The 23,893-nt window shown below is 44.0% G+C and overlaps 1 protein-coding gene across 4 annotated transcripts in view; it reads left to right on the forward strand.

The window, feature by feature from the left end:
• Positions 1-23,893, forward strand: part of USP6NL (USP6 N-terminal like) — a 113,258-nt gene that overhangs the window by 34,041 nt on the left and 55,324 nt on the right. For 2 of the 4 annotated variants that reach the window (XM_055146992.1, XM_055146995.1), the window contains exon 1: positions 744-831. The exons of the other annotated variants lie outside the window; for them this stretch is intronic. In XM_055146992.1, coding sequence (XP_055002967.1) covers positions 759-831 — 73 coding nt within the window. In that variant the 5' untranslated portion in view covers positions 744-758. Of the gene's footprint in view, positions 1-743; positions 832-23,893 lie in introns of those variants that run through there. 4 annotated transcript variants of the gene reach the window in all.

Consider the following 23,893-nt stretch of genomic DNA (forward strand, 5'->3'; position numbering starts at 1 on the left):
CTCCCTGATTACATAGTCTCTGATCCTTGTCTTAATTTGACATTTCTGATCCTTGCCTCTAGAAGAGACCAGTTTCCACCCCTCCTCCTCTTTGGGGTTTACAGATGTGGTGTGAACTTGAACCTCTCACTACACACCTGATGTCAGAGGGGGTGTGTGTGTGTGTCTGGGGTCGAGGAGTTATAGGGTATTTTTGAGGGACCCTGTCTTTTATGCAGATCAAGAAATTTGGAGTCAGCAGGAGTGATTCATATTTTTATCCTCCCGTCATTTTCTGCATTTCAAAGTCGAGGTTTTTGAGACCCCGAAGCAGGCGTTCGGGCTTTGGCAGCGCAGTATTTTGGTTGACTCCTTCCGAGTGTTTTTGAAAACTTGCACATAGCGTCTGTGATCCAGTCGAGGAGCATTGATAGCACAGCACTTTATTTTTCCTGCCATGACTTCTGTGAGAAAACGTTTTCCCGCTGCTTAGTGACGCACAGAAGGTTACCCTCGTTTTGTTGTCTTTTGTTTGTAAGTACTCAGAGCTCTGCAGAGTTGTCCTCTGTGGCCTTTGGGAAGGGGGTTCACACGTGGCCGTCATTTGAAGATCCTTGCGTGGCTCCTCTTGAACTGCTTCAGAGCCTTCCTGGAAACTAAGCAAAGCCCGGATCTGGCTGAGCGGCGTGGGTGCGGGGCTCCCCGAGAGCGGAGAGGTGCTGAGCGAGACCTGTTGGACTCCTGGAGGAAACAGCTGGAGTGTTTGGTGTTCCCTAGCAATGATTCAGGTCCTGCAGATGGTGAAAGAGCTCATGACCCCCCCGTGGCAGAGAGCGGCCGCGGTGAAGGAAGGTAGGCGTGCGCTAGTGAAGGCAGTGCAGGGCGCTGCCAGAACCGTCCGAGGGAACAGCCGAGCCTGGGAAGGCGCTCACAGTGTCGGCCGCGGCCCCGAAGAGCTGCTGGGGAGAAGGAGTTCAGAGCAGTCGCGATGCCTTTGTTCTGAAAGGGACCAGACAGGCCTCTTTATTATTGCCTTCGACCACGGGTCAGAGCCTGTCCTTTCTGCTTATGGAGACTGAGACTGCGGGGGTCAGTCGCTGCTGCAACAGTGTCTGTCATGTTGCAGAAAGGCTCTTGGATTCTGTGTTTTGGAGGTAGAAGCATCAATTATATAGTCCCCTTTTAGTTCTAAGATATGTTCATAGAAATTAGGGGATAAGCAAGCATTCTGCCTATGGCAGGGGAAAAAGGGAGCACGGCTAGCTTTCTGACTTGCCGATGAAATGGTAGTTATTAATATGAATTTAGTCAGAGAATGGTAGATCTTATTGCCCCTTTCAGTGAATAATCATTTTAATCTGTGTATGATTATGTATTAACCAATTTTGTTTATACCAGTCCTCTGTTTTTAATCTGTGTCAGCTTGGGATATGCCACAGTACATTTTAAAAACCTTTTTTTAATTTTGCATGTCTGTCTTTTACAGATCTTAAAATGAATCAGTATGCACACATCTTTGAAGAAAGACTTGTATTACTGCTTTTTTAAACATTTGAGATAGTAAATCTCCAGAATATCAATTAGAAATTGATTATAAGATATATAGGCCATCGACTTAAGTTTTCAGTAGTGGCAGTTTCACTAATTAAATCTGTGCTTTTAAATCAGAAGATTGATAAATTTGCATATTAGCCTTTTCAAATGTAAGATTATTATAGCATTCTGTCTTTATGTGATTCAAATAATATAAACTTAGATAATATAAAAATCTGTTATCTTGGATTTTTTTCTCTTTAATTTGGAATGTTCTATGTTTCAAGTAAAGCTTCTGAGATTTCTTAAGTACTGTGTAAGATGATTTTGGGTGATGGAATGAAGTAATATTTGACATGCAGTATAGTTGGCCATATACAGAATATTAGACTTATAAGAAACCTTATTGAATATTTTCTTATCTATTCTCATTTTAAGGAAGATCATGATTGTAGATAAATGATTGAGTGAAAATGCATCATAAAGACAGAGACACTTGTCATTTATCTTTTGAAAAATGTGATAGTGTTATGTAGAATCCTTTACGGTTATCTACTATTTATTTTCTACTTTCTTTTTCTTTCCTTTCTTCTGAAAGGGAAGACTGCAATCACATCTGAATAGCAGGAATCTATTAGGCATAAAAAAATACCTCACTGCTTTTACCATTTCAGAAGAATGCAAGTTTGTTAACTTGGTCCCAGTTTGATCAAAATGTCAGGTCCATACAGTTTGACCCTTATAGACAGTCAGAATTTTTTATAGGAATGTTTCTTCTAGTTTAACTATTTCAGACACAACATAGTTGCCTGGAATATTCACAGTGAATATTCTTCTTGTATTTAAAAATGCATAAAGAAATGCATACATACACATATAACTTTATTTGACAAGAAATGCCCTATGAATATAGAAAGCATAGTACTAAAAGGTGCTGAATAGTGGGATGCTTGTGTTCTTAGAACTTTTTCTTTTCCATGTAATTTTTTTATGACAAAGAAAAATAGTTTGTATATAAATATCTTTTTCCTTAGATACTAGATTCCCTTCCTTCCTTCCTTCCTTCCTTCCTTCCTTCCTTCCTTCCTTCCTTCCTTCCTTCCTTCCTTCCTTCCTTCCTTCCTTCCTCTCCTTCCTCTCCTTCCTTCCTTCCTTCCTTCCTTCCTTCCTTCCTTCCTTCCTTCCTTCCTTCCTTCCTTCCTTCCTTCCCTCCCTCCCTCCCTCCCTCCCTCCCTCCCTCCCTCCCTCCCTCCCTCCCTCAAGCCAGAAGATACACTGATAATCAGTTAACTGCAGAGGATTTCTTAGAAAGTTTTGTTTTCTTCTGTTTTTTGGGCCATACGTGCTGGTGATCAGGGTTTAGCCCTGGCTTGTGCTCAGGGACTGTATGTTGTGCTGGGGATTTGAACCTGGGTGTACGGAATGCCAGGCAAACCTTTCTGGCCCCAAGTTTTGCTTTCTGGGGCAGTTGGTACGTCTACTTCCTTGTTAGGTTCTTCTTTCTACCTGGATTATGAATGTGATTTTTGGAGTTGCAGCTGCCATAATATAACCCTGAGGAGGAAAGGAATCTGGTGAGGCAGCCCAGAAATCTGTCCTTTCATGACACAATTGGGACCAGTGAGCATCTGCACCACTCTCTTCGACTTCTGGACTTCCTGGCTTTTTACGGACATTGAGAGCAGCCCTCCCCAGTGGTACCCAGGGTCTCTTGGAGATCAGAGCTTGAACATGCCTCTCAGGTACTGTTTCCATGTCTCTTGTGGCCTGGATCATAGCTGTTCATGAGGAATAGCAGATGTCCTCCGGCAGAGCTCAGGTGTGGCCACTCTGCCTGGGTAGGGGACAGTGATGACTTGGGGTCAGAGGACTGTGCTTTACTTCTGCCACCAGTGACTTTAAGCAAGTCAGTGTCCTTTCTGTCACAGTGTTTTCCATCTGTCACGTGCTCTACTTGCTTGAAGAGAGTACTGGTGCTCAGTCCCCCTCCTTCATCTTGCCCTCTCATTCCCCCCACTTTCCCTTTCCCTTTTCTTGGGATTGGACCACACCCAGCAACGCTCAGGGATTACTCCTGGCTCTGAGCTCAGGGATCACTCCTGGCAGAATTTGGGAGACCATATCGGGGGCCAGGATTGAACCTGGGTTGGCCCCGTGCAAGGCTAGCTCCCTATCCACTGTAGTACTTCTGCGGCCTCTTCTACCACTTTTCTCCAAACTCTTTGTTTTCCTGTGGTAGCCTCTTAGATTATAATTATTATTCATAGCGCCTGCCTGCATTTCCTGTGTATGGGCATACACATAGTGAACTGGGTTGTGTAATTGACTTAATTATAGGAAGATAATAGAGATTTTTTTCACAGTTCTGTGGTGTTGGTATACAGTTCTGTGAATGACTTAATGAAGGGAAAAGCAGCACAGAGGAAGCTAGCTAGAACAGGAAGTATAATTAGGCAGGTTGGAGCCTCAACCCAGAATTCATCATCACTTACTAGCTGTGTGGCCTTTGGGAAGTTACTTGCCCCCCCTCCCCCCCCGCATCTGCTCTTTACTTGAGAGAGGGTGATCACAGCGGGTCCTTGACACAAACGTTGTGAGCGTTGGGATTCTGCTTGTGGCAAGGGCTGGGTGTATGCTCTCAGTGTTTCTGTGGGTTTTGTCATTTGTTATTACTGTTGTTTCTGTTGATACTGTACTTCTGATCTAGCTGGCTATTGAGTTACTGAAGTTTGAACTTAGTCATTGCTTGAAATAAAATGGTTTGAAAGATTTTTTTGTGTTGGTTAAGTGTTTTGGATTGACCCCAAGGGTTCCCGAGTGTTGTTCCTATCTTGCTGGCCAGCCATCCAGTGTTCTGTAGGAAGAAGAGCAAATCAGAATTCAAATAACCCCTGAAAAGAGGTTATTGAACTGGAACTAGCTGGACTTGAGTTAAATGAGCTCTTGAGTTTCCATTTTGCAGAGGGTCTGCATTGTGAAGGGCAGCACGGGTAGGTCCCTCCTATTCGCCACATGACCTTGGGCAGAAAGTTTAATTTCTGTGCCCCAGTATCCTCATATGTAAAATTAGAGGAGCAGCAACAGACAGCAGTTCTCATAAGGTCGTGAATGTGGGTTTAAATGAGTCAACGTTGTCAAATGCTGGAACAGCCCTGAGCACATGCTGTGTGTTTGTTAAATACACAAATGTGCATGGTGTTCAGATGTATTGTTTTATATTTATAGGTAACAGTTGTCTTTTGGTCTTTTCTGTATCTTTCATTACCTTTTTTTGGGGGCTGAGGAGCGAGTTGGGATCGCACCCAAAACCTTACACACGAAAGGCAGATGCTCTACCTCTGAGTCACGGAGTCATCTCTAGTCTTCTTCCTGTATCTTTTTGTAATACAATCTGCTTAATGCATTTTCCATTTTATCCACTTAGTTTTTGGGGGCTTGTTGGTTTTGTTTAGTTTGTGGGCCACATCTTTGGTTCTGGGAGCTGCTCCTGGTGCAGTGCTTAGGGCCCATGTGGTACCAGGGGTGGACCCTCAGCGACTCCAGCCTACTGAGCTCGCTTTCAGCGCTGTTTGACTTTTGTAGGGAATACTCTTTTTTTTTTTTCTCTTTTTGAGTCACACCCGGGATGCACAGGGTTTTTTCCTGGCTCTTCACTCAGGAATTACTCCTGGTGGTGCTCAGGGGACCGATGCTGGGGATTGAACCCGGGTCGGCCGCATACAAGGCAAACGCCCTACCAGCTGTGCTGTCGCTCCAGCCCCTGTAGGGAACACTTTTGATGGAAGAGTCTGCCTTTGCTCCTCATACCTCAGCACCTGCCCCACTCCACTCGCTCCCCCCCCCCCCCAGTTTGACAGTCTCTCTCTCTCTCTCTCTTTATTTTTTTTTTGCTTTTTGGGTCACACCCGGGGATGCACAGGGATTACTTCTGGCTCTTCACTCAGGAATTACTCCTGGCGATGCTCAAAGGACCATATAGGATGCTGGGATTCGAACCCGGGTTGGCCGAGTGCAAGGCAAACGCCCTACCCGCTGTGCTATCACTCCAGCCCCCAGTTTGACAGTTTCTGTGGAGCAGGTATTCTAGTGAAATGAACTGCGATTGGCCATAGCTGTGGGCTTCAAGGAGTCTCCTCTAGGAGGCAGTTGGGGTTCCAGCCTCCCCTGACTCATCACCAGCCATTCAAACTCATCCTTTTGTTCCAGTTTTCTATTCATCATGACCTTGTTAAGAATATTTGGTAGGGATGTTTTCATCTCTTAGACGGGCATGGAAAGACCCTGGAATGGGAAATGTCATTATCTGTGCAGTTAGGAAATGCTCGGGCATGGCTTGTCGAATACAAGAACCTCCCGATTTTGAAATGCAATCAGTATTTCTATTAATAGCAAAACTGCGTTTGTTCAGGGAGGCTGTGAAGTCCGGGGAGTCGAGTGTCCATTGCACCATCTGCGACGTCAGCCCGTCTGTTTGTCACATTGCCGAGGGGTCTGAGAATGGCTCCTCACTACCCATAGTGGTGACACACGAGGTGACTGTAGAGGAAGGAGTGTCCAGTTTTAGCTTGATTTACTTGCTTCTTTAAATGGTCTCCTATACGCTTTGTTTTGCTGTTGTGGATTCTTCCTGACTTTGTGCTAATTCTTCTCATGCTTAGCACAAGAACATATAAAAGGGGGAAATCATCAGGAAGAGAGGATCACCTAATATTATAAACAAAATCTAGAGGGTTTGTTTTTATAGTAATGAATGACATCTGCATGTGATCTAGGTTATTTTTCACTTCAAGCGGGATAGTTCTGCTACATGTGAAGAATTTTAATGTAAATTTAATGTAATAATCTGGTGGTACATGATGTGGTAAAGAAAGGTCATTAGAAATACCATTTGTTACAAGTTGCTCCCTGCATCACCATGGTAGACCCATGGCTTTCTGTGACTGGTTTGCATTGGAGATGCATGCTTTGTTACAAGGGTTGTACTGGTTACCTGGTGTTATGTGGACAGAGGAGACAGTTTCAAAGCATTAGTGGGTTTGTGATGAGTGGTTTTGCTTTCTGATCTCTAGCCCTTTGCACATGTCAGTACTTACGCTCCTTGAATGTCATACCTACGGTGGCCACTTTTTAAGGGCTGTGCTGCCTGGCATTGACCTGTGAGGGTGAGCCTCAGGATTCAGTCTTCACTTGGAAGATGAGTTGATTCTCAATAATGCATTGGCTCATGAGCGTGTGGGGTATTCATAGCTTATCATCAAAGTGATGAATGCGCATGTGGTTTTAATAGATAATTGATAACATTTAATCTCTTTCCCAGTTACTAAAAGGACTCAGTTCTTACTTGGTATTATTTTATTAAACAGACTTTCCAATGGATATTATAAACATTCTCTAGAGAACAATTAGTCATGTGGTAAGTTATTTTACTTGAATGCTACTTGGAATTAAATGTTTGTTTGTTCCACTATCTTGATTATAATTTAAATGTAATTTAGAAGGGCTGAAGTGTCTTCACTCATAACTTGTTAGTTACCCTTTAAAAATAGGCTGCCAGAGTATTGTTTTTCCCTGTTTGGCAGGCACAGATGCAGCGATTAATAAAGGTCATTATGCTACTTAGTCATGGAAGCTCTGGTGCTGATTACCTGAACATCTGCTGCTTTCATCACTGCACTTATCAGAAACATCCATCACAGTAGAGAGACACTACTGTAGAAATCTGGCTTAAGTTAATCTAAATTACAATGTAAGAACATTTTAATATTCCTTTGCATTTGAGATAATTGTGAGACAGCCCTTATCTTTGGAAAATGTCAGTGAAAAACTACTTTTGAGTGGTATCCTTGATCACCCTAGCTTCCTGTGGGCTGAGTTCTCAGTCTGGGCGTTGTCTGCCCACAGAACTGACTTTGGGGGCACTGACTTTCTCATGCATTCTGTTACCTGTGGACCAGAACAGCACTCACATGCGTGAGGTCCTGGGCTCAATCCCAGGAAGCACCGGGAGGTGGAACCTGATGGCTCCCACGCCCCCTGGGAGCTTCTGATGTGCCTCCCCATCCCCACCCCAACTAGGGGAGAGCTTCACACAGACTCTGTTGGGAGAAATTTTAGAAGTGAGAGATTATATTGGTTATGGGGTGGAGGGTGTGTTTGAAAACAGGATCTGGTGCTTTAAAAAAAACAACTCCAGTTTGAAATAATTATAGATTTCACTAGAATTTGCAAAACTGTGCTGAGAGGTTCCATATCCTCTGACCCAATGTCCCCCCAACAGTGACAGCTGACAGGACTGCAGTGAGTTGTCAGAATCGGGATATGGACTTCGGGGTGTTCTAGCCTTGTTCCCATATCACGGACTTCTCTCAAACTCAGGGCCCTGAAAACACCAGGGCCCACTTTGGCCACAAGTGTGTGCATGTATGGGTAGCTTATGCTAGTTTATTGTGTGGAGGTGTGTGTAGCACCCGGCAGGGTCAAAAGACAGATTTGTTCACCAGCAGCGTTCCCTGCTTGTCTTCCCTCCCCTTCCCATCCCATTGCAACTCCGGATTTGCTTCCCAGCTGTGATGTTGTTTTGAGACTACATATAAATGAAATAATATATTACTTTGGTGGTTTGGTTTCATGAAAATTGTTTTCTAGACTAACAATCTGTTTTCGTGACTGAGTGGAGCAGGGTCTAACTGAAGAATATGTGGATTATATAGAGGCCCTGGACATTTATGAACAGGTTTTTGTTGAACACAAGTTTCTTTTTCTCTGACATACTCAGGTATGATTAGTAGATTAAACGGTAAGTGGTTTTCTAATATTTTTCAAGAAAGCACCAGAAGACAGCACTATTATTTCTTTATTTAAAAGTTTTGCTAGTGTGTAATAAAAAATGAGACAGAATTAAGTGAAATCACTTTGATAGTGTTGTATTGAATTCCTTGACTGTTGATATGGATGCGATCATGTGAAAACTTGGCAGATACAACAGACAAGTTTGAGAAGAAGTACAAATGTCTTGGATACTTTTAATAAACAGAGGCTGATTTGTTGTTAGAATTAAGTTTAGGTGCAAGTAATTTAAAATCTCAGAGCCAGGGGCTAATGTAGGGTACTTGCGTGGCCAACCCAGGCTTGATCTCATATGATCTCCTGAGCCAGGAGTTATTTCTGAGTGCAGAGCTGAGTAACCCTTGAGCACCACTGGGTGTGGCCAGCAAAATAAAACAAAAAAACAACTCAAGTGTAAGCCCTGAGCATCCCTGGGTGTGGACCAGAACCCTTGCTTCCACCTCCAAATGTATATGTTTAATATTAGTCCACATCTGTAATTGCTTAGATGACTCAGATTATTGTGAACATTATATGGAGAAGATCATTTGTTTAATGATCTTGCATACAGGGAATACAGGGAATAAATTATAATGTGAATTTTTGAGATTTGCATAATGTATTGTGCTTATTTTAAAATAAGATTATTAATGTTTTCATTTAAAAAGTTGAATTATTATCCTTAGGGCATAAAGCAAGGAGAACATATATGAGGAAGTACTTGATTTCGTTGGGGTTGGGGATGCTTTGGCCACACCTGGCAGGGCTCAGGAGCTACTTCCATCTTGGTGCACAGGGTCACTCATGTACTTGGGGGCCACATGGGGCCACGGATCAAATCGAGCCTCTTGTGTGCAAAGTATACATTTGAGAAGTACAAATGTCTCGGCTACTTTTAGTAAGTAGAGGCAGATTTGTTGTTAGAATTAAGTTTAGGTTCAAGTGATATAGAATCACAGAGCCAGGGGCCAAAGCGATAGTACAGTGAGTAGGGTGCTTGCCTTGCACATGGCCAACCCAGGTTTGATCCCTTGTGATCCCAAATGTGTGTGCTCTACCACTGAGTCACATTCCTGGCCTCCTGTAATATTTTATTTTCTGTCATTTTGGTCTTTCATTATGCACGTATATTATTTTATTTAGCTATTCTTTAAATTATTTTTTATTTTTTAAAAAAGTGTTTATTGATACTCTGTGATTAACAATGCTGTTAATGTTTCTCATGCACATAATTCCACCAAAGATATTGATTCTTATAAGTACCTTGTAGGTAATATCACATTCTTAGAAACACAGGAAACGAGACTGAGAGAGATTAAGATCAAATTAGTAGTGATAGTAGAGATAGTACAGTGGTTAGGGTGCTCCCCTTGTACACGGCAGACTTGGGTTCAATTCCCAGCATCCCATAAGGTTTCTTGAGCCCTACCAGGGTGATCCTTGAGTACAGAGCCAGGAACAGGCAGGCCTCGAGCATCACCAGGTGTGGTCCAAACTCCACATAATAGGGCCTTACTTGCACTTGCACATTAGTTATAATCTTCAGAAATTTCCTGAAAAACTAGTTGATTAAAACTGCTCCCAGTACCATAGGTGTCCCCCCTCAGCCCCCCTTCCTCCCCCCCAACTCCTCCGTGATGCTCGGACTCGGGGAGCCACTCTGCCACTCCGCGGAGATCCTTCTTGCTGGTGTGCTCCTCGGGTCCAGTGTGGAGGCCCAGTGGCAGCACAGGGCCAGCTCAGGCCTGCACCGTGCCAGGCTGGCACCGCAGCCCTTTGCCCGACCTTCCCGTCCCTGCCCCCTGTTCTGAGGGAACTCCCCTTCACTGATGCGTTGCATTTGGGCTCTGGTTTGTATACAGCTCTACTTCTGTTGCTTTTTAAGGAAACTTCAGAAGAGAGCTTGAAAGATCACATTGGGGTGGGTGAGCCAGTTTGCAGAGCAGGAGGACTTGCTTGCAGGTCTTGTAGTGCTTCTGGAAGCCACGTACCTCCCCCTTCCTCACTCCCATGAGGGACTCTCAGTTTTCTCCTTTTCTCAGACCTTCAGTGTTTCCCACCATGTCCAGTGGTCAACTTACTGTCTTGCTGCTTCTGGGCAGAGAAGTTAGAAGCTGACTCTGCCAGCAGCCTGACACTGTCCCCTCGCCTGACCCCTGTGCCAGCTGTGCAGGACATTCTCTGGCCTCTCTTCACCCACTCAGCAACTTTGCTCTTTCTCTTCTCGTGCCAGTTTTTTGGCTTGAATGGATCACTCCATTATCCTGCCCATGTGCTGTTAGTTCCTTCCTCAAATGGGAAAATGCTTCGCTTGGACTGCTCGCTTGCCCTCAGCTTATCCCATTTCTGTTCCCTGTTGCAGTAAAATGCTCCTCGTGTTGTCACCACATAGGGCCATCGATTTCCCATTTCCATTTTCTGACTAAAGACTAGAGTCAGACTTCCAGCCCCGTGACTCCAATTCTGCATTGGAGAGAATCCAGTTTCAAATTTGCATTTAAAAGTTGTAAATCTTAATTGAATTAGAATGTTATTCACACCTGTTGAAATTCCTATGCCAAGTATAATAGACTCAGAGAAATGTGGAGACTTTACCATCCACCCATATTTGCTATGATTGTAAAATAAAAAGGCACTGAAATGATGATATGTTTCGATTGCTTTTGTTATCCCGAGTTTTGTGCTTCCTGGCTTTTGGACTACCGCCTTCCATCTGTCTCTTTGTGACTGTTTCTGAGTTCTTCCTCCTACTGGGAGCTTGTTTGGTTTCGACTCAGCAGGTGGTTTCAGGATCCTCTGTAATATGTTAAATGACATTGGAAATGAGTGACTGAGCCACTGAGTGACTCCTTTTTTTTTTTTTTTTTGCTTTTTGGGTCACACCTGGCAATGCGCAGGAGTCATTCCTGGCTCATGCACTCAGGAATTACTCCTGGCGGTACTCAAGGGACCATATGGGATGCTGGGATTCGAACCCGGGTCGGCCGCGTGCAAGGCAAACGCCCTACCCGCTGTGCTATCACTTCAGCCCCCACTGAGCGACTCTTAACCTCTCACATGCAGCAGGTTTCTACTGAGAAAATCAAGCTTTCAGCAAAGTGAATCTGATTGGTAATTAGTGACATCTGTATTTGATGACTACTTGTATATTTTAGCTTTGGGTCTGTTAGATATTATTATTTTGAGGGCGTGGAACTCTAGAATTTGCTTACAGCCTTTTTCATCCAGTGTAAAAGTTTAGGTCGGTAGTACCACAGAAACTGAGTCAGATGAGTGAACCCAGAAATACTGAATGTGATGAATTGCTGAAGAGAGAGAGGCTTGTTCTGACTTAGCCTTGCCATTTTGCATTTTGTGTTCTATAAAGGCAGATCTAATACTGATTGACAGAGTTGGGGTTCAGTGATGAATCAATCTTAGTATATATACACTGACATAATTTATTAAGGATAATTGTTCTTCAGCTGTTTATTTGATTGTAACCCAAGTAACAAGGACACTCATCTTACTGAACAGTCTCATATTGGGTTATCTGTTTTCTCTGGCATATTTGCCCATTTGTCATCACTATTCTACATTAGGAAACACAGAAATTCAAGACAGAAGAAAGCTTAACTTGAATTTGTGTGGTGTTAGTTATTGTCATTGGCAAGTTACTGTGCACCTATGAAATGGTCCCATAGCCCACACTTGGACATTACTGTTCCCTGTCTTGAAACAACCCTTTCTTTCCATCCAACAAATATCACTCTGTGCACAAAATAGGGTTGAAAATGTAGGAGGGGAATGAAAAAAAAAATAAGGGATGATTGAAAAGTTTCTGCCATGAGTGAGAAATGACATGGGTGGGGGTGAAGGAAAATGCCAGCAAATGATGCTAATCTTTGAGCTTAAGTTCTGGCATGGTGAAGCCATTGGTAGGAAGAGGTGATTTAGGAGGGATCCCTTGGGAGGAAAATGTTTCATTACTTAGAGTTAAGAAAATGTCTCATTGGCATACATCCTCTTGGTGTTTATGAATTGTTTGCATACTGTGAGTTGCACTCCACTCGGATAAAAGAAACCTCTTTGACTTCCACCGTGGGGGAGACAGTTTACCTTGCCAGATCTGTGGTGTCCTTTGCATGCTCCACAGCTGTCTTAGCCCTGCTGCCTCAGTGCCCCTTCACCCATCTTAAAGTCACTCACCATTCCAGGGCATGTGGCTGAACCGGGCCACCTGTGAAAGCAGACATTCACCAGCAAGCAGCAGCATTCCCCTCCTTTGAAGCAGACCTTGTTGAACATTTTAGGACTTAGGGTGATATCTCCTCACATTTTTTGAGGTATGTACTGAAGAATGACTCACCATCCTGACTGACTTCTTTAAACTCATTGTCATTCAAAAGCTCTTTCATTGTTCTTTTCTTTTTCTGGTTTTTAAGATTTGCTCAGTGAATAGAATGATTGTAGTAAGTCTCACATCGCTGAATATGACTTTTGTTTGATCTTAATTGGTTGTTATGTGCCACGCCTGTAGACACAGTCAAAGCTTTTACTCACGGTGCTGGGGCATTCTGTTGTTTTTGTTAGGGCAGGCAGTTCAGTGTGGAGTGGTGTGGAGGGGGGGAGATTCTCCGCCCTCTTGTCAGGAGCACTGCAATATAGGTGGTTTAGGAAGGAAGGCACCATCAATTTAGTTGTGCACAGTTACAGTCTTTTCCAGAAGGTACCAACTGGCCTAGTCAATATTTCCGCTTAATAGTGGAACTGGCTCAGTTATTTCTAAGAAAATTGGATTAAAATATTCCAAAAAACCAATTTGAATGGCATTTGTATCTTTAAGACTTGGCAACTAGACATAAATAACCCCCATAAAAGTTTGGTGAGTTTTGCCACATGGAGTAGAGACATTAGCACAGTGTTAAGCACCCAAGGCTCGGAGACGGGGTTTGACATGTGGCATCATCACTTAATAGCCATGTACTCTTGAACCATTATTAAATATTAACCGTCTACACCTCAGCTTACTCATTGTTATAGTGGCATTGATTGGGATTAGGATTGAATTGGAACCTGCTTTTTGGGTCACACAAGGCAATGCTCAGGGGTTACTCTCTTGGTGATGCTTCCAGGGACCATGGGTCCTCTTGGCCGAATTCACATTGGAAAACAGGGACAGTAACTTTATCCAGGACTGATGCTGTTCTGTGGACTTTCTGTTGAAAATTTACTCAACAGTTTTTCAATGACTAAGATGAAAATTTAATCAATGTGGTAACCATTGATTAAAGAAAGTTGGGGGAGGGTACTGAGATGATAGAAATTGCTAAGATAAAGCTCATTTATGGGGCTGGAGTGATAGCACAGTGGGTAGGGCATTTGCCTTGCCTGTGGCTGACCCGAGTTTGATTCCCAGCATCCCATATGGTCCCCCAAGTACCGCCAGGGGTAATTTCTGAGTGCGTGAGCCAGGAGTAACCCTTGTGCACTGCCGGGTGTGGCCCAAAAAGGAAAGAAAGGATTATTCACATGAGGATTTTCAAGATTCTTTATAGGATGGAATAAGAGATCAGACGAGACTAAACACAAATGTAATTAAAAACTGTAGGTTCCGCACTGAGATTGAAATTGCACTGGGGCCCTCACATTGAATTTTGGCTGCCAGATTTCAAAGGAGATTGGAATACTATGTCATGCAGTGAGCAGAGTGACTGTCTTAGTGATTTTGTATTTGTAGCTGGTCAGATCGGAGAAAAGCCTATTTTGTTTACAACTAAAAGTGAACCATTTCCAATAATTGGAACATTGCAAGATGGAATGGGCTAGTTTATGAGATTTTCATCTCTGAAAGCACTAAAGAAGAAATTAAGTGAGCTCTCATGAAGGAATATTACCATTTATGGGGAGGTTGAATACATATTCTTTAAGGTCCTTTCTAATTAAAGTTTTCCAGTTTAATTTTGCTTAGTTGAATATTATAGTAGCCAGTTTGATTAGTCAGTATTGCCCTTAGTTTTTATTACTAATAGATATCTATGTTTATTTAATGCTTTCAGGTTTTAAAATGCTTTTGTTGTTGCTTTTGGGCCACACCCAGCTGTGCTCGGGGCTTATTCCTGACTCAGTGCTCAGGGTCCATATGGAGTGCTGGGAATTGAACCCGGGTCGATTGTGTGCAAGGCAAGAACCTTACCCACTTGAATGTTACTCTGGTCTCCTCAATGTTTTCAGAGCCTGATTCAATGTCATCTTCCAAGAATTCTGCGAGTTAGCAGGAAAATGTTTTGTAGTTATCAACTATTTCTTAGTAGGTTTTAGAATATGGGTTCTGGGTCCTTTAGTCTGAACTCTGCCACTTGCTGAACGCTTTGGTAATGTAGGAATAGCTCCCTTTCCTTTCCTGTGATTTGTCACCAGTAATAGTGACTATGCCATCGGAGTGTTTCGATTTATATACGATTACAGATACATGCTAAAAACATTAGGGCATGCTTAGAACAGTAGCTGGCACATACACAAGAAACAAACGTTAGCTGATGCTTTTACTGTTATCATTATTTGCACCTTATAGGTAAGAAGACTTAAGCTCATACAGGTTGTGACTTGCCCAAGTTTAAAACAACAATCAAACAGTAGATAGGCATTAAGAATTCTGTTAAGTTGGGACAAAAACAGTCAAAATTGGAGTAAAATTCCTGGTATGGGAATAATTTTGTGAACTTGGTATAGATTTTATTTAATTTGCTAAATGAATTTTTCATCGACTTGTAGGTTTTGTGCTCCTAAAGTTTATATGTGAAGTTTAAAAAGTTTACATATTTGTACAGATTCCAATCATGGTTTAGCAGAAAAATCTTACTAAGACTTATCATAAATACAGATAACCATGTTCTCCAAAAGATTTATGATGCTTAATAATGATTAAAAGGAAGTAGCCAGTAGTTCCCAGTGTAATTGCTGAGCAGTTTAAGCTTCTGATTTCAGGATGTCCTTACTCAGATTCCGTAGTCCACCTGAAGGCCATTCTCCGAGGAAATCTCCCAGAGTTTTACTGAAAAAGCTCCTCCCTCAGGCACTGTTCTGACCTTGAGTAATCACCTTCTTACAGTGAAGTAATTAGGTGCTTTGTCCTTGCGGGCAGATGAGAGATGGGTTGTGCCGAGCTGAGGCCCCTTCTGTGGTCTACACTCGGCAAGTGGCCTCTGGCAAGTGGCCTCTGTGTCGCGTCAGGAGTCTTCATTCATTGGCAAGGGCAGGTAGGATAGTAGTGAGCCTTCAGGATCTGTTTTTTTTTTTTTTTTTGCTTTTTGTGTCACACCTGGCGATGCACAGAGGTTACTCCTGGCTCTGCACTCAGGAATTACTCCTGGCGGTGCTCAGGGGACCATATGGGATGCTGGGAATCGAACCCGGGTCGGCCGCGTGCAAGGCAAACGCCCTCCCTGCTGTGCTATGCTCCAGCCCCAGGATCTGTGTTTCTTAATACTTGAACAGAGGCTTGCATAGGGCCGAGTCCTAAAGCCCCACAGCGTTGATGGCTTTATTACTGCCCACATGCGAGTGAAACTGTGAGGGGTTCGACTGGCCTCGGAGCCTCGAGTCTCACCCATTGCTGTTGGAGATGACAGGATCTCATCGTTGGGTGTAGCTGAGCCCAGCGTAGCTGTGTTCATCCAGCACACCTTTACCCCCTCATCTGCTGAGGTACACTAGTTTTGCTCTACTGAAATAGTGCCACTCATACAAGGGCCGTGTATATTTCGTTGGATCCATGTTTGTATTCTGGTAACTACCAGAAACGGACTCACTGTAACACGAACTTTCTGTTAATCTTTCGAGGAACCTGCATGGGTCTGCAGTCCCGCCAGCAGTGTGTGAGGGTCCCCAATCCTTTGCAGTGGCTTCTGTGCATTGCCTTTTTCTTTCCAGCCACCTCACAGGCGTAGTTGGGATTTTGCTCTTCTGTCCATAGACAAAGGTCTGCCCTTAGCAGCAGTACTCTTGGCAAGAGCAGTTTAAAGTTGTAAGATTTTAAATATGAATCTAAAATTAGTCTCCAAGGGGTTTTAAAACACCAAGGGGCTGGGGGACCGAGTTCTAGAAACCATCCATTTCAGACCAGCCCTGCTTGTGGGTTGTTCTTTCCTGGCCAAGCCAGCAGCCCCAGAATGGCAGCAGCTGACTCCCAGGCAGAGCCTCCTGTTCAAGTGCCTCTCTAATGGAAGAAGAGGCAGTGACCTTAGCATGTATAAGATATTTTGTTGCAGTTCTTAGTTCTTAGGGAGATGCTGATCCTTTTTTAAATCCTTGCAGGGACTAAGGGCTTGTTTCCTGGTTCTCATTTCCTCTTTCTGCACCACCACTGTCCCCTCTCTGCTGGCCACTGGAGGAGAAAGCGTGTATTGGTTTTCTTCTGGGCAGAGGAGAGGAGTAGTTAGCCAAAGCAGCATTTGGTCATGGTTTCTGTCTCTTGAAATCTGTCTTTGAGCAGTAAAGGAAACAGAAAGATGAGGTATCCTGTCAGGAAAAGGGGATATTCTTGCAGCTCAGCTCTCCCGTTCAAGTCAGATGAAGGCCTTGGCAGGAGGGATGCTGGCCTGCGTTCAGCAAGAGACTTGGAGTAGACGAAGTCCTCTACCTTTCCGAAAAGAGGCATCTTCCTTTTAGATCGGATTGTAGCTGTCAGTCATTTCAGTTTTGTATTTGTTACACTGTACATGCACACGGTAAGTCCAGGGTTACTGAGGGACCAGCAGGGAAACAGGACATCCCTGCTTTCCCATCCTGTTCCAGTTTCCAGTTCACGGGCTCCCTCTGTGTGCTGTATCCCCTTCTCCACCTCCAGGATCTCAGAGATGAACCTTGCCAAGCCAGGGTATAACTGTCTTGTGGGCTTTAATACTTGGAGTGATGCACATTTATGTTGTTTCCATCTTTTTGTTTTTTGCTGCATAGTGATTCTGAAAAGTTGTCACAAATGTCTTCTGTACTTTGAGATTGTTTGCTCAATGAGTTGGCAGCAGTACTTTCGCAGAAACATTTTCCAGAATGAGGATTTTAAGTTTTCTGTGCAGAATGTGTTTTGATACTCAGTCATTGGACAGTGACTGCATTTTGCATGGAAATTGACATAGGCTTCCGCCCAGTTGCTGACCTGAGAGAGTTCTACCATGTCCTCAGCAATGTGGAGAGCTATGCCAGCAGTACATTTAGAATCTGATTTAGAGGCTTTGGGATGCAGACGGGCTAAAGACTTACGTGAGTATGAAGATGTAAGGTGGACTTTGAGTATACCCAGACAAGAAATCAGGTCAGTCCTTTCTCTTCTGTCCTGGATCACTTGTATCTAAGAAGATTGTTACTGTTTTAATCCTGAGCTTAATGCACTGATTTTTTTCTTTGTGGAAAGCAGCATTCGATTACTGCTGGTTTTCTCAAATATATTTCAGTTTCAGGAAGATGATATATATGGTCAGTGATACAGGTGTTTCATATTAGTGGAGGATTATGTATTTGAATGTGACTAGGTTGATTTAAAAAAAATTGTTTCAGGGGGCTGGAGCAATAGCACAGCGGGTAGGGTGTTTGCCTTGCACGAGGCCGACCCAGGTTCGAATCCCAGCATCCCATATGGTCCCCTGAGCACCACCAGGGGTAATAATTCCTGAGTGCATGAGCCAGGAGTAACCCCTGTGCATCGCTGGGTGTGACCCAAAAAGCAAAAAAAAAAAAATTGTTTCAAAATGATGTAAAATTTGCGTCATTTACAAAAAGGCTAACAATCGCTGAAGTCCATCCTGAACAAGCCAGGAAAAAGTGAATGAATACCCAGGTCTTAGTGGTGGGTTGGAACTATCAAAGCACAAGTTGTTAATGTTTTACAAAGTTCATTAGCTTTCCTTATGGCCTTAGACTAATTTCTAAACCCTAGATATTTTCTTTTTTATTTTTTCAACAGCCACTTAACCTTCTACTCCAATGAGATCTAATCATTGTAGTAGGTGGGATATTTTAAAACGAAAGAAGAAAGTAGATAAAAGATAAATGACAAATGTTTGAAGAGTACTTTCCTGATCCTGCTTGAACGCTGAGGTAGATTTCATTGGAATAGAAGGACCTGTTTGTTCTTAGTTTTTTTTTTTTTTTTATAAAGCATCATGACTTTCCTTGTCCTAATCACTGTTTTCTCCTGTTCCCAGTTTGAATGAAGCCTCTTTTCTGATTTTGCTTTTCCCATCAGCTTCTTTGTAGCATTTTCCGTAAAGTGTTAGAGGCCATATCACATCATTTACAGTCGGGTCCTTACATCTGACTCCCCTGGGAGACAGGGGTCTTTTGTAGGAGGTGTTGCTGTCTGCGCTTGTATTCACAGTAGGAAGGCACAGTGGCAGTCTGGGCCTCAGTTCAGTATCTTTGGAATTTGCAAACATTGGAAAACACAATCCATCCCATTTTTCCAAGGAAAGTTGGTCTTTTACTGGTCACTAAACATTCCAGGGAGGAGTGGCAGGTGGCCATAAAGCTAGGGCAGAGGTAGCCCCATGGCAGGCTCTGGGTAAGCCTTGGCTTCATTGCCTGGCATTTACTATTTATTCAGAGACTGTGCGGAGTCTGTCCCCAGACTCAGCACTGCCTTGTGTGCTTGTCTGAATGCCAGTCCTGAAGCTCCCAGTCCTCTGATTTTCACAGCTCATGAACTCGATGAGTTTGCTTGTGCTACCGGATTCCTAGTTTTGATGTGAAAACATTCAGTAAAATTGTAGACATGAATTCACTATGTGTACATTCAAAGTAGATTTCCTGGGGAGTGCTGAGTGATATTTATTTATTTTCTGGAAAAGGAGGACCTTAGGCCTCATAAATTTGGGAACCTCTGATGACCAGTGACTTCCATGTGTCTTTTCACTTTCAAAGTTCGTTCTGGGAAATCTAGCATTCTATGATGACTGAGCACAATGGAATGGAAAGAGCAAATATCAGAGTAAATACAGACACACACGCACACACACACACACACACACGAGGTTCTTAACTAAGTTGTTTCTCGAATTGTCGAGTGGGTGTATTTATGAGAGAAGTTGGCCTGGGGGTTTGTGCGAAGGGCTAGAGCTCAGGTCCCCAGCACCACACAGGCATCCCACAGCCAGCCCTGACCTCTTCACGTCACACCTGCTTAGCCAGGCTGAGTATTGCTGAGTGTGGCCCAAACGTGAGCATCCTCTTCCCAAGGAGAGGAGGGACGAATGGCAGCCCCAGTGTGAGAGGGGCACCGATATCTGTTGTGTCCCAGATACTGGCTTTTGGTACTTTACTTTCCGGTTTCAGTTTATGGATCATTGGTGGCAGAGGGAGGCCTTTTTGTTTACACCCTAGTGTGATTCTTGTGTGTTTCTCAGTTGTTCCTGGGAATGTTTAGTTCTGTGTTGATGTGCCATTTGGGTACAGGTTAGCTTTTGTGTATCACTTTTGATGTCAGGAGTAGAATAGTTACAGTTGCACTGAGAATAGGGTTGTCAAACTATCTGTGAAATTATTTACTCACTCTAAGGGTAGGTAGTCAGTGAATCTTCTTTTCTCCCCTTTGTCTTGTATTTTGGTATAATTGCATCATTTCTTGTTAATACCCCCTGGGCTCTATTCAATATAAACTTTAAAAATTTTTGGTTTTGGGCCACACCCGGCAGTGCTCAGAGCATACTCCTGGTTCTGTGCTGGGGATTGAGCCTGGATCATTTGCATGCAAGGCAGCGCCCTCCCTGTTGTACTATCCCTGTTGTGCTCTGATCCCTCAATGCAAAAATTTTATTGACTGAATATAACTAAATATTTAGCTCTAAGTGAGCCAAAATAGTTGTGAAAGTTAACAGTTACCAGAACTCTTTTTATAGTCATAGAAATTAATCGTGACAGCATGATTATTAAAGCACAGAGTATTTTGGAAAAGTTTTTCTTTCCCCCCTTGATGCTATTCTGTATAGACATTATACTAGTCGTCTAGTGCCGTGGAACAAAATACGACAAAATGGCACAATTCTGGAGTTCGGGATCCAGGAGCAGCCTAAGCAGCTGTTCTGATTGGTGCTCCCAAGAGACAGCTCTCCTGTTTCTGAGGGGTCCGTGCCGTGGTCATCTGATGGCTGAACTGTGGACAGAGCAGCTCTTCCGCGGTGCCTCCCTGGCAGGCCTGTGTGTGCAGGTGTGTCTGCTTGTTGCTGGCTCTTGGCAGGAGGCATCACATCCTTGCACTTGGGATTAACTGAGTGTGCTCTTGACCAGGTGTCTGACTTTTGCCGAGTGAGTGATTTGAACCCCAGATATTCATGGGGTTACCTCCATTTAGAAGTTCTTCGTTGTAATCCTTCATGGCTGCCATTTTGTGTTGCTGGTGACTTGGTAGAGTGGGGAGCAGAGGAGGTAGACTGAGTAGAGTGGCTCTGCCTCTCGCTCCACCCACCTCAGCCACCAGGGCCTAGGCCAGCTCAGTCCCCGTGTAAGCGCAGATGTTCCAGGACCCATCATTCCTCCCTCGTAGCAGAGAATTTCAGGAGATGGAATGGTGAAGCAGGGTAGTTTTTATTGAATGAAACATGCTTAGGAAGATGTGGGAGGAAAGAAAGAGAGGAAATGAGTTCAAGAGAGAACAGGGGCTTCTCTAGAATGGAAATAAGCAAGCAAAGAAACAGACAAGCAAGTAAGATGCATATTCTAGAGAAAATAGGGACTTAAGGGGCAAGCTAGAAAGTTTTGACTTTTGTAATCATTTGGCGATTAATTTTCCATTTATTTGCATATTTTTTCTGTTTCTGTCTTAACCACCCAATTTAGAACATAGAGAAGGTGCAGTTGTTTTAGATTCAGAAATATATAGATGATTCTTGAATCTTCCATGATACCATTTGTGTCTATTTTACATAAATAATCAGTAAGTCTAGTGTGATAAACTTGGAAGACTTTTAGGATCTGAAAACACATTGTTAAACGTTCTCAGGACTCACAGGTAGGTTTGCTTCTGAGAAAGGAAACGTAAAGGCCAGCATGTGTAAGGTGAAATTAGAGAGTTTATACTTCACCAGAAGAGCATGGTGGTTAGAAACGATGCTTTGAAGCCAGTCTGGCTTGAATGACATGAGCTGTCCACACCACACCCGCAGGCTTCCCTGTGGAGGCTGTGGGCATTTTGTGAGATTAGGCCTGGCAAGGACCTCATGTGTGCTCGCAGTGGTGCCTGACACGTAGTAAATTCTCACCGAGCAGGTGATGAAGTTGCCACAAACAGGGAGTTGTTACCAGCCTGTCTTGGGCAAGGCAGCCAAGGTCTGATCTGAGTTTGCTGGCTCTGGTAGGCGTATTTGTGTGAGTCAGCCCTCATATGCTCCCCTTGGTTCTAAGGATCTGTGGTTGGCAATTTTGTCACTTAGCCCCTCCCATAAGTGTGGGAATTACACTCTTATTCAGCAACTGGCAATTATGTCTCTCATCTGTAGTAATGTGTTTAAATATTGTTACATCACTTCATAGCCTTTTCCTCTGGTGAATCATCGTACACATGAGGGTAGGAGTTGTGATTCTGAGGAACCAGTAGTGCTGCTACTTTGCCCTGGGGAGTGAAGATATTAGGAGCCTGACAGAGATCTGATGACTGCTGGGAGGGTCCGGCTTAGTCACTTAGTCACTGCTGAGAAATCCTCGCCACAGCACAGGGTGGGCACCCAGGACCTCTGCTTCCACGAGGGGTGAACAGAGCGAGAGTTCCATCCAGAGTGTCCCTGTGACCAGCCCGCAGCTTAGCGTGCAGGGTGACAGATAGTAACTTCAGAGAATTTGACTGCCAGCTCCAGTCCTTTCTTCAGTGTAGGCAGGAGAGAGAGAGAGAGAGAGAGAGAGAGAGAGAGAGAGGGAGAGAGGGAGAGAAAGGAAGAGAGAGAGAGAACTCATATTCACTCATTACTGAATGTGAAGTACTATAAATAATTATGAGTTAATCTGAAGTAGGTTGTCACGTCTCATATTTGAATTTTAATCTTAATAAAAATGTGCATGCCATATTGAAATAAAATTTAAAGAACAAAATGTACTGTAAGAGAAAGCTAAGGATCTTTAGCACAGGATGCTTTTTGCAGTGAAGGTGTACATGTATATGGAAAATAACCTGTAACCGGAACTTGAAATACAGATCTGAGGGGTCGGAGATGGCTCAGAGCTGCGTTGGGGCCTGGGGTGGGCCCCACCCCACACTGCTGGGTGCGACAGAGGCTCCAAGTTCCACAGGCGCTCTGCGCAAGCCTCTTGGTCCCTAGCTCCAAAGCTTAGAACAGCGCCTCCTCCAGGCGATGGTTGGACCTGCAGCCTGGATGGCTGAGTAGTGTGGCAGATGAGCCCCCAACCTCAGGAGCACTGCTTGGAAGACCCCTCCTCCCACAATAGATCCATTATTTGCCTGGTTGAATAATTTATATATGTTAGTAATTATCTTTACTAGTATTTTTTTAATTTAAAAAATTTTGGGGGGTGGTGGGGATACACCTAGTGATGCTCAGAACTTCCTCCTGCCTCTGCACTGAGGAATTACTCCTGACAGACTGGGAGCACTATCTGGGATGTTGGGGATTGAACATGAATAGACAAGTAAGTGCCCTACTGCTGAGTTATTGCTTCAGCCCCGTGGGTAATCTTTTCCCCTTCTAAGGAATATTTGGTCAGCTGCTGCCATGAACTAGACACTAGAGGTATGAGCCTTTGTTTGTGGCTGTTAGAGTTTAATAAAAGAGTAAGTGCAGAAAAATCTCCTCACTGAGTTCAGAGGGAGAGAACCTGGTGAGAAGCGGCAGCCTCCCGCCTGGATGTGGCTGTGGCCGCAGCCCTGAGGTGGGACAGTTTGTGACGAGTCTGAGAGTCTCCTGCCAGTAGCTCAGGACTTCCAGACATTATTTTGTTTCCTAGCTTTCTGGGAATGGCAGGCACTGAAAGAACCCTGCTTGGGGATGTTTGTTGGTGCTATCCTTCAAAGCCTTTAGTTGGCTCTAGGAAGGTTCAGTGGGTCCCCATTCCCTGGCGTTCTGTTTAAAACATGGACTGCGTCCTCTTTATCACTGTATCATTGTATCACTGTCATCCCATTGTTCACCGGTTTACTCGAGCGGGCGCCAGTAACGTCCCATGTGTCCCAGCCCTGATGTTAGCAGCCTCTCCTTACTCTTCTTTCCCAAGATTGAAGGTTCTTTCAGGGTCAGGGGAATGAGACCTGTTACTGTTACTGTTGTTGGCATATCGAATATGCCATGGGGAGCTTGCCAGGCTCTGCCATGCAGGCGGGATACTCTCGGTAGCTTGCCGGGCTCCCTGAGAGGCATATATATTTATTATCCCTTTATGATGCTGTGTTGCGGCTGCGCGGTCCAGGAATACGGTCACTCATGTGTGAGGCTCGGCCCGAGTGTGTGGAAAGAGGCCTGGAGCGTGGCGGCTGTTGGGTGGTGGAGGTCGGCTGCCGGGGCTGGGTCTCTGTACAAATCATTACAAAATCAAGTCGGGAACTGGCTGGCCCCACCCCACCCAGTGTGCAGTGGTTCGCTGC

The sequence above is a fragment of the Sorex araneus genome, chromosome 9 (assembly GCF_027595985.1).
Source record: "Sorex araneus isolate mSorAra2 chromosome 9, mSorAra2.pri, whole genome shotgun sequence".
NCBI classification, from domain to species: Eukaryota; Metazoa; Chordata; class Mammalia; order Eulipotyphla; family Soricidae; genus Sorex; species Sorex araneus.